The 17,709-nt window shown below is 39.5% G+C and overlaps 1 protein-coding gene across 1 annotated transcript in view; it reads right to left on the bottom strand.

The window, feature by feature from the left end:
- Positions 1 to 5,147: 5,147 nt before the first annotated feature.
- Positions 5,148 to 17,709, bottom strand: part of LOC124619441 (caseinolytic peptidase B protein homolog) — an 88,307-nt gene continuing 75,745 nt past the window's right edge. Inside the window, exons 7-10 of the mRNA XM_047145828.1 lie at positions 13,522 to 13,683; positions 12,760 to 12,916; positions 12,405 to 12,598; positions 5,148 to 5,635 (exon numbers count right to left, since the gene is read on the bottom strand). Coding sequence (XP_047001784.1) covers positions 5,327 to 5,635; positions 12,405 to 12,598; positions 12,760 to 12,916; positions 13,522 to 13,683 — 822 coding nt within the window. The 3' untranslated portion in view covers positions 5,148 to 5,326. The remainder of the gene's footprint in view (positions 5,636 to 12,404; positions 12,599 to 12,759; positions 12,917 to 13,521; positions 13,684 to 17,709) is intronic.

Here is a 17,709-nt window from a genome sequence, read left to right as displayed (position 1 = left end):
GTATATGCTCCAAAACCCTACTGCAAACCGACGTCAATCATATAGGTCTGTAGTTAGATGGATTACTCCTACTACCCTTCTTAAACACTGGTGCGACCTGCGCAATTTTCCAATCTGTAGGTACAGATCTATCGGTGAGCGAGCGGTTGTATATGATTGCTAAGTAGGGAGCTATTGTATCAGCGCAATCTGAAAGGAACCTAATTGGTATACAATCTGGACCTGAAGACTTGCCCGTATCAAGCGATTTGAGTTGCTTCGCAACCCCTAAGGTATGTACTTCTAAGAAACTCATGCTAGCAGCTGTTCGTGTTTCAAATTCTGGAATATTCCATTCGTCTTCCCTGGTGAAGGAATTTCGGAAAACTGCATTCAATAACTCCGCTTTAGCGGCAGTCATTGGTAACAGTACCATCGGCACTGCGCAGCGAAGGTATTGACTGCGTCTTGCCGCTTGTGTTCTTTACATACGACCAGAATTTCTTTGGATTGTCTACCAAATTTTGAGACAATGTTTCGTTGTGGAACCTATTAAAGGCATCTCACATTGAAGTCTGTGCCAAATTTCGCGCGTCTGTAAATTTTAGCCAATCTTTGGGATTTCACGTTCTTCTGAACTTCGCATGCTTTTTCCGTTGCCTCTGCAACAGTGTTCGGACCTGTTTTGTGTACCATGGGGGATCAGTTCCATCTCTTACCAATTTATGAGGTATGAATCTCTCAATTGCTGTTGCTACTATATCGTTGAATTTGAGCCACATCTCGTCTACATTTGAATAGTCAGTTCGGAAGGAATGGAGATTGTCTCTTAGGAAGGCTTCTAGTGACACTTTATCCGCTTTTTTAAATAAAATTATTTTGCGTTTGTTTCAGGTGGATATGGAAGAAACGGTATTGAGCCTAGCTACAACGACCTTGTAATCACTAATCCCTGTATCAGTCATGATGCTCTCTATTAGCTCTGGATTGTTTGTGGCTAAGAGGTCAAGCATGTTTTCGCAACCATTTACAATTCGCATGGGTTCGTGGACTAACTGCTCGAAATAATTTTCGGAGAAAGCATTTAGGACAATCTCGGAAGATGTTTTCTGCCTACCACTGGTTTTGAACAAGTATTTTTGCCAACATATCGAGGGAAGGTTGAAGTCCCCACCAACTATAACCGTATGAGTGGGGTATTTATTTGGTATTAGACTCAAATTTTCTCTGAACTGTTCAGCAACTATATCACCGGAGCCTGGGGGTCGGTAGAAGGAGCCAATTATTAACTTAGTTCGGCTGTTAAGTATAACCTCCACCCATACCAATTCGCACAGAGTATCAACTTCGACTTCAAACCACTACTGACAGACACAAACACTCCACCACCAATTCTGCCTAATCTATCTTTCCTGAACACCGTCTGAGACTTTGTAAAAGTTTCTGCAGAACTTATTTCAGGCTTTAGCCAGCTTTCTGTACATATAACGATTTCAGCTTCTGTGCTTTCTATTAGTGCTTGAAGCTCAGGGACTTTCCCAGCACAACTACAACAATTTACAACTACAATTCCGACTGTTCCTTGATCCAAGCACGTCCTGTATTTGTCATGCACCCTTTGAGATTGCAGCCCACCCTGTACTTTTCTGAGGCCTTCTAACCTAAAAAACTGCCCAGTCCATGCCACACAGCCTCCGCTACCCATGTAGCCGCCAGCTGAGTGTAGTGAACTCCTGACCTATTCAGCGGAACCCGAAACCCCACCACCCTATGGTGCAAGTCAAGGAATCTGCAGCCAACACGGTCGCAAAACCATCTGAGCCTCTGATTCAGACCCTCCACCCGGCTCTGCACCAAAGGTCCGCAGTTGGTTCTGTCAACAATGCTGCAGATGGTGAGCTCTGCCTTCATCTCGTAAGCAAAACCGGCAGCCTTCACCAAATCAGATAGCCGCTGGAATCCAGAGAGAATTTCCTCAGATCCAAAGTGACACACGTCATTAGTGCCGACATGTGCCACCACCTGCAGCTGGCTGCAGCCTGTGCTCTTCATGGCATCTGGAAGAACCCTTTCCACATCAGGAATGACTCCACACAGAATGCACACAGAGTGCACACTGGATTTCTTCCCCTCCTTAGCCTCCATATTCCTAAGGGGCCCCATTATGCGCCTGACATTGGAGGTCCCAACTACCAATAAGCCCACCCTCTGCAATTGCCCGGACCTTGAAGGCTGAGAATCATCCTCTGAAACAGGGCAGGCAGCTGCATCTGGCTCAGCCAGAGACAGTGACTGAAACCTGTTTGTCAGACGCACCGGGGAGGCTTTCTGATCAGCGTCCGGGGACGTCTTTCGCTGCGTGCCATGCCTTCGAATGACCTCCCAATCAACCACAACCACAACCCACTGTGGGCAGCAACCGGGGTAACCATAGAGGCAGACCGATCTGGAGACAGACAGGACGAGGTCGACATCCCCGTGATACCCAAGTCCGGCTCCCCACAGTGGTGCCCATTGGCAACAGCCTCAAGCTGCGCGACCGAAGTCAGCGCCGCCTGCAGCTGTGAGTGAAGGGATGCCAACTCAGCCCTCATCCGAACACAGCAATCACAGTCCCTGTCCATTCTAATTGATGTTGAACAACAGTTACTGAAACACGAGTCCGTGCATAGATAACGCAAGGGAAACACGCAAAGAATGTATGAACTAACCTGTACAAATGCCTAACGACTGCGCTACAATCTGCCTGAATTTACGATTACAGTAACTAAAACTTGAAATTACACCTCCTATACGAAACTGACATGCAATTTAAGTAAGAATCTACGAAGTAAACACACAAAAGAAGCTACACTCCTGGAAATTGAAATAAGAACACCGTGAATTCATTGTCCCAGGAAGAGGAAACGTTATTGACACATTCCTGGGGTCAGATACATCACATGATCACACTGACAGAACCACAGGCACATAGACACAGGCAACAGAGCATGCACAATGTCGGCACTAGTACAGTGTATATCCACCTTTCGCAGCAATGCAGGCTGCTATTCTCCCATGGAGACGATCGTAGAGATGCTGGATGTAGTCCTGTGCAACGGCTTGCCATGCCATTTCCACCTGGCACCTCAGTTGGACCAGCGTTCGTGCTGGACGTGCAGACCGCGTGAGACGCCGCTTCATCCAGTCCCAAACATGCTCAATGGCGGACAGATCCGGAGATCTTGCTGGCCAGGGTAGTTGACTTACACCTTCTAGAGCACGTTGGGTGGCACGGGATACATGCGGACGTGCGTTGTCCTGTTGGAACAGCAAGTTCCCTAGCCGGTCTAGGAATGGTAGAATGATGGGTTCGATGACGGTTTGGATGTACCGTGCACTATTCAGTGTCCCCTCGACGATCACCAGTGGTGTACGGCCAGTGTAGGAGATCGCTCCCCACACCATGATGCCGGGTGTTGGCCCTGTGCGCCTCGGTCGTATGCAGTCCTGATTGTGGCGCTCACCTGCACGGCGCCAAACACGCATACGACCATCATTGGCACCAAGGCAGAAGCGACTCTCATCGCTGAAGACGACACGTCTCCATTCGTCCCTCCATTCACGCCTGTCGCGACACCACTGGAGGCGGGCTGCACGATGTTGGGGCGTGAGCGGAAGACGGCCTAACGGTGTGCGGGACCGTAGCCCAGCTTCATGGAGACGGTTGCGAATGGTCCTCGCCGATACCCCAGGAGGAACAGTGTCCCTAATTTGCTGGGAAGTGGAGGTGCGGTCCCCTACGGCACTGCGTAGGATCCTACGGTCTTGGCGTGCATCCGTGCGTCGTTGCGGTCCGGACCCAGGTCGACGGGCACGTGCACCTTCCGCCGACCACTGGCGACAACATCAATGTACTGTGGAGACCTCACGCCCCACGTGTTGAGCAATTCGGCGGTACGTCCACCCGGCCTCCCGCATGCCCACTATACGCCCTCGCTCAAAGTCCGTCAACTGCACATACGGTTCACGTCCACGCTGTCGCGGAATGCTACCAGTGTTAAAGACTGCGATGGAGCTCCGTATACCACGGCAAACTGGCTGACACTGACGGCGGCGGTGCACAAATGCTGCCCAGCTAGCGCCATTCGACGGCCAACACCGCGGTTCCTGGTGTGTCCGCTGTGCCGTGCGTGTGATCATTGCTTGTACAGCCCTCTCGCAGTGTCCGGAGCAAGTATGGTGGGTCTGACACACCGGTGTCAATGTGTTCTTTTTTCCATTTCCAGGAGTGTATATACGTATCTTTCTGCACTGTCGATGTGCACAAACTGGGAGCTCAGGCCACATTGGGCCAACAGACAATTAAAATTTTAATTTCTCTAAATTCAACTGCTCCTGCCCAACATTCAGTGAACTGTTCAGTGAAGCATTTTGATATGTTAATATTCAAATGGAATACTGTTTTCCATGTACACAATCACTCCCCCACTCTGCCAAGAGCTCTTTGAAAAATATCCAGCTAATATGTAAAACAGTATACAAAGCCTCTTAACTGTCACACTGTATTGTGCAAGTGTAAAAAGAATGCCTAACTCCTTGAAGAGGCACCTAAAAGATGTGAATGCTGCATATTATTATTCTAAATCCACATGTTAGAGTAATTAATTACTTCAGCATTTCATGTTGCCTCATACAATTATGTCATTGGATGTTAATGTGTGGATGATTATAATTTCACAAATTCCAGTCAAGATTACAACTATGATGATGATGATGAAAATGCCTAAATTATTTTCCACAAGCTACTATATGGTGTGTGCATTACAAAATCATTGTGAATTTCTGATTGATGACAGGGAATGTCCACATATTTTCTTCACTTAATAGGCTTACAGGCCTATTACAGTGTTTATTTCATAAGAACAACAGGGTTATCCCCACAGCTAGATTGTGCAATGTTTTCAACAATGTATTTTTATAGGTTATCACTTTGCCTCTCACATTTCCCATATTTGTTGACATACTTTTTCAAAATTTTCCAATTATTAAGTTATCTTCATATCCACAATGCACACTTCTGCAGTGGTCTTGGGATTACTACAAGTAAAACCTGCTGTTAAGATAGGAAATATGTGGTGGGGTTATATTGCAGGACAGGTTACATATACAGATGAAATAGCCAGCAATTACTTTTGTCACAAGCATAAATCTTTTAATTTAACAAACTAATACTGTTTACAACAATGACTTTCATTTAAAGTACCGGACATAGTTCGAGAGGTTTTATAACTAAATCAGTGTTTTACATAAAAATTAATATACGCCAGAGTAATTATTTCAAAAGTATAATCACAAAACCAAATCTTCATTTCCAAAACTCTCCTAGACCAGAACCAGGGTTGTTTACTACGTCTGCATAGGTACGAGCTCCAGGTGCCTTTACACGTAATCGTATAACCCCACTCTCAGCGGTATCAGGCCACAGTGCAACTAGATGGACTTCAAAACCACGTCCAATGTAACCTTTTTCATGGGCTGCTGCCAGCTGGTTGACCACACGACGTTCAACTTCATACTTTATAGACCGTGCACCATAGTGCACATCATATCCATCAGCAAGCAGAGATTCCACCTCACGATCCCATGTCAACTTTATTGCATGCTTATCCTTAGCCTGAAACAATTATAAGACTATTGTGTTTATTTGCTGTTAAAAACAATAAGTATATTTACTGTCTAACAACAAACATTCGCCAGCCGTAATATTACCACCACTCATTAGCATCACGTTTGTTCACTTTTTCATTGAAACAGCTCTAATTTACTAAAATGCAGACTCTACAAATTCACATTACATAGTTCGTTTACATTACAATGAGGTTTGCAAACTGTGGCCTACACACCACTTCATATCAGGTACTTTTCATAGTACCCTTTTTTTGACTTTGTGTCTAGGAAACTTCTTAAACCAGTGTAATGAAAATCCAGATCAGTGACAGGGATAAGTGTTATGAATAAGAATGTCATGTTCAATGAGGAGCATTATAAGCTATGAAGTGGTCAATAGTAATTCTGATACTTTGTTTAAGCCTTTCTCTAAAGTAATAAACATTGTTTGGATACCCTGGTGTTGACTCTAGTGGTGATCCAAGGAACTATCTTCAATTAACTGGCAAAAGTGGACACAACAGTCTAGTTCCTAATCAACAAGACAGATTTAGTAGTTAGCCTTCATCATTATTTCCAAAACAATCAAGATCCCAGAGAGCTGAGGCAAGGCTTCCTTAACAAAAACTGCCACCACTGTGTCAAATCTCGTTTATTTTATAAATTCCAATGCAGGAAAAGTAATTTTATTATAATATATTTTAATATGCTGCACTCTGCAATCATTAACAAGGCATTGATGAGCAATTTTTTTTTTGATACTAATGAGCAATGGTCTGTCTTCCTATCTGCGAAGGCATGGACATATCAGAGATTAGGACTGGTTATTTGTACCAGGCTGACACTCCTTGTAATAAGCTCAGCCAACATTTTGTGGAAGCATAATATGATTAATATTATTGAGGATTCTAACGTATTTAGCACATAAAAGTAGCATACGTGAATGCATGTTGGCAATCAACAATGCTGTAAAGAAAATTAAATGAAGCTTCCTCATTATTATTTAAGAGGCCCTGCTTATGCACTCAGATTTTCAGAATTAGCTGAATTTCAGAAGGTTGTGGAGAACGCAAATTGTTCTCATATCTTGTAATTTCAAAAGCCATGGTCACAACAACATCAAATGGCCTTCACATTTAACATGAAATTCATTTAATAAATTTCAAATTTTATACAAAACAATATACAAGAACTGGCCTGCATATGTTTCATAATCCACATGACAAGATTGCATTTTTCTGGATGGAGGTGTACCTAGATACCACAGCTGGTGAATTTAGCAGGAAGAACAATTCATCTAACTGAAGAACAAGTTTGCATTTTTTTCAGCAACCAATCATTATGGTACGAAAGTTACTGGATTCAAATTGGCCCCATTGAAAAATAATGAGGAACAGTTCATTCTCAAATATTTGAAGTTTCTTCAGCATATACTTACCACCTACTACCAATTTACATAACAAGCCAGCTTCTAACAGTCAGGTTATGCGAAATATTAGCATCCTTATGCCACATTATCTATTACTGATTTCACTGTAATCAACTCACATTCAGCACGTATTAATGATGGTGACAAATGAATAGGACAACCATCACAAAAGCTCACTTCACACAGGAGGGATGGTGCTAATACCTTGGCTTATCAGTAGAATTCCCACTAAATGAAAATGGGTGACAATTATTATTTATGTTTAAACAACATATTAAAAAGGTGATAATGGAATTTTTTTATTAACATCTGCTACTGCCGCATTTCTTGCAACGTTTTTCAGTTGTCTAATTCCCACACATATGTACTGAACTACATTCTGCATCTCTGTCACTGGAAAACTATTTATGAAATCAACTTGTTGATGCTGTACAGCAACCAGCCACAAATGGGATTTAGATTACTTTATTCAAAAAGTACCATTACCAGTTTCGAATTTTTCACAATTCATCAGCAGCTTTTTTCATGCTTTCATCAAAACAAATGATATAATTGTTTATTCAAGGACAACTCACAGGAAACCATTCTATCATTTGTTTTGTTGAAAGCATGAAAAACTGTCTGATGATGAACTGTGAACAGTTCAAAAACTATAATGATACTTTCTAAATAAAGTACCCTAAAGTCAATTTGTGGCTAGTTGCTGTACACCATCAACAATTTATTTCATATAATAGCCACAGTCTCCAACCATGTGTTTATTTGACAAAATTGCATTTATGAAATTCTCTCTCCACACTTTGCCCCAAACAAATTGCAGTCCTCTGAACATGTATCATCTTTGATTGAGAAAGTGTCAAATTAAAATAAATAAATAAATTACAAAGTTTACAGTCCAGAAGCGTGAGAAAAACATTAAAAAATCAAGTAAATTATCCACTTGAGGAAAAGTGCTTCAGAAACAAATTAAGATATTTGTAGAGTTTATCTTGAGTCTACAATTTGACTGAATGCTGTTGTTGGCACAAAGACTTTTAAGGTGGAAAAAGAGAGCTCTGAATTACTTGTACAAGGAGGGGAAAGAGCCCACACCATCATACTTACCAAGATCGCAGTCGTGTAATCATGCCCCAGAACAACAACAAACAGAACACAGAAATCTGCATGATTCCGTCAGAGGAAAGTGCTCATATTAAAGTACCATTTGAACATGTTGTGAGTATGTTAGATTACATTAGATTCAGTTTACATTCCACAGACCCAAAAATGAGACGATTCTCATGGATGTGGAACAAGTCATGAAGTATAACACAAAATACGTAAAACATTTGAATATAATACTCACTACCCTGATCGTTTCTCAGGAGATTTTCAAAATACACGAATACATTACAGCAAACTGAAACCACTAACAGTATTTACAGAATTAAAAAGCTTTCAGAATGAAACATAATAACACACTTTTAATAAATTTATCATACACAAAATACCAAATCTTGACTATTGTGGCCAAGTGCTGTCAAAACTGAAATGTAACAGACATTTTTATTGAAGCTGGTCTAACAGTCCCTGTTAAGATGTTCATCTACAGAGTAGAAGGAGCTGCCTATCATAAAGCCTTTGAAAATCTTTTTAAACAGTGCTTTATCTGAAACCAAGTTTTTAATGGTTGCTGGCAATTTATTGAAAATGTGTGTTCATGAATATTGAATCCCTTTTTGGAACAAGGTAATTGATTTTAAGTATTTATGTAGATTGTTATTCCTGGTATCTATACCATGTATTGAGCTGTTGGTCAGACAAAGAGATATATTCCTTGGAACAAATTTCATTAAGGAATAAATATACTTAGAGGCAGTGGTTAGAATACAAAGTTCCTTGAACAGGTTTCTACATGATGATCTGGAATTTACACCACAAATGAGTCTTATTACATACTTTTGCATGCTAAAAACTTTTGCTTAGTTTGACGAGCTACTCCAGAACATGATACCATATGATATAATAGAATGAAAGTAAGCAAAGTATGAAAGTTGTTTTTTTTTTTTTTTGCTATCTCCTACGTCTGACATCATTCTCACTGCAAATACAGGCTTGTTTAGGCACTCTAGCAGTTGTGTAGTATGCCCTTCCCAACTGAATTTATTGTAGAGTTGTAATCCCTGAAATTTAACACTATCAACCTCTTCGATCTGCATGTCTTCATATGTTATACACATGCTGGAAGGAAATCTCTTACAGGTTTTGAACTGCATACAGTGGATCGTTTCAAAGTTTAATGACACTGAATTAGCTTTAAAACATTTATCAATGTCAGTGAAAATTTGCTTAGCAGCCATTTTTAAATCTGCACTCATCTTGTTACTTATTGCAATGTTCATATCATCTGCAAACAAAACAAACTTACCATCTGGTAATGTAACAGATGAGAGATCATAAAAGTACACAAGAAAAAACAATGGCCCCATGTGGAACCTTGAGGAACACCATGTGTAATTAATTCCCACTCAGATGAAGACTGACTGCTTACTGCACAGTTGTTTTGCAACAATACCCTTTGTTTCCTGTTAGTTACAGAAGACTCAAATAATTTCGCAGCACTGCTGGCAACACCAGAATATTCTAATAGAGAATGCTGTGATTCACATAGTCAAAGGCTTTTGACAGGTCACAGATAATGCCAGTAGTCCTTAATTTGTTATCTAATGAATTAAGTACATTCTCACTATACGTGTAAATGTGATGTCTCTATATCAGAACCCTTAAGAAACCCAAATCGTGAGTTGGACAATAAATTATTTGCAGTCAGATGCGTAAGGAAACTGCTTGAACGTAACTTTTTTGAGTATTTTTGAAAAAGCCAGCGAAAGTGAAATTGCTTGATAGTTTGATGCTATCTCTTTACCCCCCTTTTTGTAAAGAGGTGTAACTTCAACATATTTTAGCCAGACTGGAAATGTTCCACTGGTACAAGATTGATTATGCAAAACTTAAGATAGAACTCAACTCACATGAGCACTGTTTGATTAATTTTGTTGATATGTTATCATAACCCATAGAATACTTTGATTTTAAGGATTTTATGATGGATGCTACTTCTTTGAGAGATGTAAGTTATTTTCAATTTATTGAAGTTATTTGTAAAGACTGGTCTCAGATACTTCATTGCACTGTTTACCGAATCTGATAACCCCAAACCGTAAGTAACAAAAACAAAGTATTTGTTTAGCAGGTTTGCAACACTTCATGCACTTGTTGCCAATGTCTCATTTATTTTTAGAGCTATCTGTTCCTCTTCTTTTTTTGCCCCACCTGTCTCTATCTTCACTATATCTCATGTAGTTTTTATTTTGTTGCCTGATGTAATTATCTTTTTTTTCATAATAAAGCTGCTTAGATTTGAAGTATACTTTGTCTTGCTTTACTATGCTAAGATCAGAGCTAGGTGGTAGATACAGTCTCCTTTTTGTCCCACATGATATCTTCATTCCTTGGAAATCCATGGTTTACTTTTAGACTTCTGCCTGATTCGAGATACCTTTAGGGAAAACCAGTTTTCAAAAGAGGAAGCATGTGGTTGTAGCATTACAGTACTGCTGACTCCCATTAAGGCAAAAGGGGGGTGAACACTTACAACTACGAAAAAGAGTATCCAGATGAAGGGCACATGATGGTGACAACTCTCACTGCCAAAGAGCCATGGCAGCATTGAGAAATTGGCAAACAGTTATTTGATAACTTTTTTGTTGCTGTTGCATGGTGTACACTCATCACAGTCCCAGAGTAATAAACATTCACCACCTAATGAAAGATAATATTCTGTAACTGGAAGATCAAAGTAACAACAGCTGCATCTTTTCGTCAAGGAAGGTGAAAATCAATACTGAAAAGTTAAAACACATTTGCCATTGTTTTGTATTAAAGTTTTTCAAATACCTGCCTGTTTTTAATGTATAACTCTTGTATATGGCAAGTATTTTGTGCTCCGTAGTGCCTTCACGTCCTAAAAACTGAATAATGAAGTATTACTGACTGCTTGATATGTTTGTAATGTACAGCAGCAATAACCAATAATTTAGTTTTTGTTCATTTTGTTGAAAAAGCATTGTTAGCAGTTTATAATTTACAAATTATTCATGAGACAACCACTAGGCTTTTATAAAAACACTGACAGGTGACACTGAGTGACTGGTGAGCTGCTGCAACATGACCACTTGGAATATTCATTTTCATCTTTTTCCAATGAAAAATATTTACAGTTTTCTTGATGTTTTCACATTAACTCACTGTTGGTATTCAATATTATTCAAATATTGGGCATTAACAAATATTACTGAGATGACCCACAAGTTTTTTTATCTTGTATTACGTGAAAACAAATACATTTAATCAAACTAAATCAAAATGTGGGTGTGTCTTGATAATTGTGAATAATAATGCAGACCACTGCGAGTTTTTAAGTTCAGACATTTCCAGTGATATTGACTCCTAAATTAAATAATTTTATAAATTATATGACACAAACCACAGTAGCTTATAGGGCAAAGCCACTACTGAATAAGTGATAAAATTTTATGGAACAATTATTGCCCCAACAAACCTTTATGGAGTGGAAACAAAAGAGAAGAATCTAGTCAGCATAGATAAGGTATTGATTTGATGAAATAAAAGTGCTAATAGCATTTGAAATGAAGATATAAGTCTCAGACTAGTTGTCAAAGAGTATACTGGAAGAAACTGAAGCACATGTATAATCCTACTGGGAAGAATTGGTGGAAACATATACCCACAGGTAATGTGTAGTTACAAAACAACAGGAAAACATAGTAGAGGAAGACCACAGAAAATGTGGATGGACAAATCTGAGATCTTTCAAGATGGAACGGTCTCAACTAGAAATATTTTTGATACTTATAATGAAAGTTACAGATCTTTTTATTATCCTTGGAATCCAATCAGTTTAGCCAAGATTCCCATTCCATGCAACACATGATTATTCACTTCTCAATGTGACAGCGATAACTGTCATATTTACTGTTACTGTGGAAACTGGTGGTAATGACCAACCCTCCAAATCAGAACCTGTTTCGCTGAACAAACCAGGCAAGACCGGTCAAGTACCTTGACATGCTGATCATTTGACCCTTTACTTTCTTAAAATGGATAGTCAATTAACACTAACAAAGATCTGTTCAAAAAGTCGGCATAGTTACGTCATTCAAACATAATTTAAATTTTATCAAGGTTTCTGTAAAAAACTGAGAAGATCATCATTATCTGCTCCACATATGTGACATTCTTCCACAGCAATGTTATAAATGCTACATATTGTGTAGTTTGTGCTTACCCGTTTTGCCCAGATGGAGAGCTCCTTAGAAACTAATTTCAGCAGTTCTGTCCGAGAAAATGGTAGAAAATAGACTATTTCATTGATACGACCAAGGAATTCATCTCTCCGAAAATGTCTTTTTAAAATTGGTTGCACAACATTTTCCTTAAAACCACGGGAAATCGTTATTGTTTCCTGAACTTCCTTCTCATCTATAACAGAAGAAAGCAATCATTTTCCCATTTTCAGCAATGCACAGAAGAAATCGATCCAATCAGTGAGATTCTATAACATAAAACCTTACAAATGAGATAAGTTTGTCATGTCATACACCTATGGCTTTCTTTACCTTACAGAGCTGTTAGGAACTTACCAAGTTTTCCCTCCAGTCTCTGATGCATAACATCCTCTGCTTCCCTGCGCAGCTGCAGTGCATGTTGTGCTATTTCATCACTGGCAAGATTTGATGTCATCACAAATACTGCATTTTTACATTCAATTGTTTTTCCTTTCCCATCTGTCAATCTACCCTGCAGAAACAGTTCCACTGTATTAAAGTTAGCATTTTATGTAAAGTAAATTATAAGCAAAATTTATATAACAAGGAAAAGGATAGACTGCTCCTCACCATAAAGATGACTCAGTGAGTTGCAGACAGGCACAATGAAAAGACTGTTAGACATGCAGCTATTGGCCAAAGCCTTCCTTAGCAAAGATAACATACACACATTCACACAAGCAAGCACACCTCACGCACACTCAGTCGCCACCACTGGCAGCTCCAACCAGTCTTTTCCTTGTATCTATCTGCAACTCAACGAGTCACCTTTACAGTGAGAATGTAAAATCGAGATTCCACCGTAATATTCAGCAGCCTTTTTTCAATGTGACTTCCTGCTGCTCACTGCCTCCTCCATGTGGTGAGTTTCACAATGTTGTCATATAAATATATATAAGAGTAATTAATTGATTAATTGTTTGCTTAATTCATGACATACAACTACTTCTTTGCACCCTCCCTTTACTTACCTTATTTGCACTTGTGATGGTACTGGTTTTTTTCCTTTTTTAAAATTTGTTTGGTTATTTCCAAAACATAACACACTAACAAGATTATCACATGTTCTTTACATACCTCATCAAACAACTGCAGAAGAACAGTGAGGACATCGGGATGAGCTTTATCTACTTCATCAAAAAGGACAACAGCATTTGGACACTGTTTAAGTCTTTTTGTAAGCTGACCTCCATCATCATGACCAATATAACCTGGTGGAGCACCAATTAGCTTTGCAACCTAGAAATGAAAGTATAGTATCACTAAACATCATGTCAGCTCTTTGTTCGGCAGATATAGTAGCACAGACTTTATAAAACATTCAAGATTGCTAACATTTATGGAATATTTTGTCAGTACTTGGAGGGACATGAGAAGCATTAAAAAACTTGAATATGCCGTATTTATCTTCCACAATAATATTTATTTAACGGTTCATTATGAACAGGCTTTGGCTTCCCACTGTAAGATAATCATTGTTAGAAAATCCACACAACATCAGTAAGTGTTCACAGCTGTACAGAGTTTGTTTTTCAAAGATTTGTGACATTTTACAACTATATATTGATGGAAAACACAAGAATAACATGATTCCCAAAGACACTCTGAACAAATAAATGTTATATTACTTTATACTCAAAGAAAAAAGGTATAGGAATGTATAAGGTAAAAGTGTTCTAAAAGTAAGTAATGGCACAAAGTATATCATCTGGAAATATACTCCAGCTTTTTATAGTAAGAATACTGCTGCCTACATTCTGTTCAGCAGTAAATACAGGATTCCAACTTTAGAACAGAGTGGAATTTATAGGATTTCCTGCAATCTGTGTAACAAATTACATGTATATCAATTAGAAAGGGATATAACTATTACACTGGCTAAGCATGAAAGGAATTCGAGACTGAACGATAAAGACTTCACCTTAGTTGAAACTAAAGACAAAAAACTAACACTACTCAAAATCTGGCTATTAATAAATACTCTTCAAAGAATTGTGACCTCATCATTTATGACCCAACACATTTTCATTATCCACTCTTACTAAAGTAGCAACAGCCAGTTAATATTTTTATCCTCATTAGATAATATGCTTGTTACTCCAGTTCCATACCCACATTTGATAGACTCCATTTTCCCCTCTGCCCTCTCCATTTTGCAGGCTGTTCATCACATTCAGCCTTCACTTGTACAACATTTTTAATCTTTGAGTATACAATAATATAAGATTTATTTGTAAGTAATGATCTTAAAAGATTTCTTTGGGGTACCCCAAAGTTATGTTTATGTCTGAAGACATCTCTCCATTGAGAATGAGATGCTGTGTTCTGTTTGTTAGTAACTATTCAACCCAATCACACAGCTGTCTCATTTTTCCATATGCTCTTATTTTGTTCATTAGGCTGCACTATTGAAATGTATCTAATGCCTTCTAGCCTTCCAGGTCTTGAGGGATAGATAAAATTAATGCCTTGATAACTTGACCCGAGACTTTGGACCTGTTGATAATGTAAAAAAAGGATAAGTATTTCTTTTGACTTAGAACTACAAGTGTTTAATATCCGTTTCTTATCAACAGTGCATGGTGTTCTTCTATCAGTTTTAATCACATATAATGCAACTGCAGTTTAGGTTTAGTTTGACATTAGAATATTAATATATTCACACTCAGGAAAATTAGAACACCTAGACCAACTAGAGACAGGATGTCCATACTAACAGGACATGTAGAAGGGCTACCCACAAAGTACATTACGTTTTGGAATTGAAAATAAATAAAGTATTGGAAATTTGTTTTATATTATATAGAGATGAAAGCCACAGTTAAATACTACTTTTCTACATAGTTGCCATTTAAATTAAGGCACTTATCGTAGCGATGGACGAGCTCGGAAATTCCTTCGTCGTAAAATTCGGCCGCCTGCACCTTCAACCACGTGGTTAATCAGTAACCCGGTAGAAATACGATTTTTGTGGATTTCCTGGAAAGAGGCACTACAATAAACTCTCAAAGGTATTGCCAGACTCTGCACAACCTCAGAAGAGCAATACAAAACAAGCGCAGGGGAAAGTTGGGCTCAAAGATCTTGCTGATTCACGACAACGCTCGGGCCCACATGGCAAATGCCACTCGTGAAGTTCTCGAATCTTTTACGTGGGAGTTGTTTCCTCATCCGCCGTACAGTCTCGACCTGGCACCGAGCGACTTCCACTTATTCCCAGCAATGAAGAAGTGGTTGGCTATGCAGCGTTTTGATGACAACGCACAGCTTCAAGAAGAGGTAACCACGTGGTTGAAGGCGCAGGCAGCCGAATTTTACGATGAAGGAATTTTCAAGCTCGTCCATCGCTACGATAAGTGCCTTAATTTAAATGGCAACTATGTAGAAAAGTAGTATTTAAGTGTGGCTTTCATCTGTATATAATTAAAAAAATTTCCAATACTTTATTTATTTTTAATTCCAAAACGTAATGTACTTTGTGGATAGCCCTCGTACATTAGTATATTCTGCAGAAATTATTAACATCTGGAACATGTTGGCCAGTGGGTTCAAGTTCATCGATGTCATGGTGCAACAGCACCTACTGGTAATATGTGCCTGTGGCTCTTGTTGTCACTATAAACCAAACAGTGTGACTTGAGCAGATGTGCAGGATACCTCGCAGCTATATGAGCGAACCATAACATCAAATCAGTGAGTTTGAAAGAGGGCGCATTGTTGGCATGAAAGAATGTGATGCATCCATCCGGGAAATTTCTGCCCATGTGGGATGTGCAATGGGTATGTGCAGTACCATTCTTGGAAGGCCAGAGAACACGATAACATGGGTTAGGGCACAACACCCAGACCACCCCGAGTGACATCGACACCTCATCTGAATGGCACTGCAGGACAGATCTGCCTTCTCTTCAGCTCTGGTGCAACGATGGAACAGTTTAACACATCATACACTATTACAAGGGACCGACCATCGCCATTAATTATGGCATGGGTTATGTGCACATTGTCCACTTCTCTGCCTACCTTTGACAAATCTGCAGAAATGTGCTAGACAACAATAGTGGATGAAACAGTGTCACTGGGACTAGGAATAGCATTAGATAGTGTTTTCGGCTGAATCCAGGTTCTGCTTGTTTGGAAATGATGGCCACAGTTTGGTTTGTCACAGACAGGGTGAGTGGCATCACACTGACAGCATTGGTACAAGACTTGCAGCACCAACTCAAGGCCTTATGGTGTGGGATGTTATTAGGTACAACCACAAATCACAGTTGGTATGCATCTGGTGCACTGCGACCAGTGCAACCTACATGAATGATGTCCTGGGTATCGTAGCCATACCCTTTCTGCACAACACTCCAGATGCCATTTTTCAGCAGGGCAATGTACAATCACATGCTGATGCACAAACATGTGCCTTCTTGGTGTCACAGGATGCCAGTCTTTTGCCCTGGCCTGCCTGATCATCAGACTTGTCACCAATTGAAAATGTGTGGGGTATGGTGAAATGATGGGTGCAGCACTGTGACCCAAAGCCAACCACCACAGATGAACTTTGGAACCATGTGAATGCAGCATGGATTGCTATACCACAGGATGCCATTCATACCTTCACACATCGATGACATCATGCACAGAACAAGGTGTCAAGAGCCCATAATGGATACTGCGCCTACTAGGCAATAGGACACATGCTGAACCAAGGTGACAAATGCTAATCATTTCTGTGGAACATACTAATGTACATGTCCTGTGAATATGACTGTTCTATCGCTAGTCATTCAAGGTGTTCTGTTTTCTTCTGAACATGAGTGTAATTTTTGACTATGTCAATGGAAAGGGAATGTTTAAAACCATGGACACTGTTCTTTTGCACACAAAAATGTGAAAATATTGTGAAATATTGGTGTAACTTGGATTTACTTTTATTTCTGCAGATACTGAAGACAAATCCGCATTTGTGATGAATGCCTAGTGAGCGGAATCTTGAAATCTGCACAACAGAAATGACATTAACTTTCACAACATGGTTGCTCTTCCAATAAATCTGTTAAGTTTTTTGAATGACTATTGAAATAATGGAATATTGAAATAATGGAAAATTTAAAAAGTCTGCTGAATCACACACTTTAGGCTATAAGAACCACAAGAGGCAAAGCAATCGTATACTGTAGGCAAAGATCGTGTGTCACCGTTAGTTACAAAAAATGAATTAATGAATTATTCTGGGCCAAAAATTTGCACGCAAACAAAAAAGTGGCTGTC

Source organism: Schistocerca americana, chromosome 6 (genome assembly GCF_021461395.2).
Source record: "Schistocerca americana isolate TAMUIC-IGC-003095 chromosome 6, iqSchAmer2.1, whole genome shotgun sequence".
Lineage (NCBI taxonomy): Eukaryota > Metazoa > Arthropoda > Insecta > Orthoptera > Acrididae > Schistocerca > Schistocerca americana.
Note: the sequence above shows the minus strand (reverse complement) of the source record. Positions and strands in the feature narration are given on the sequence as shown.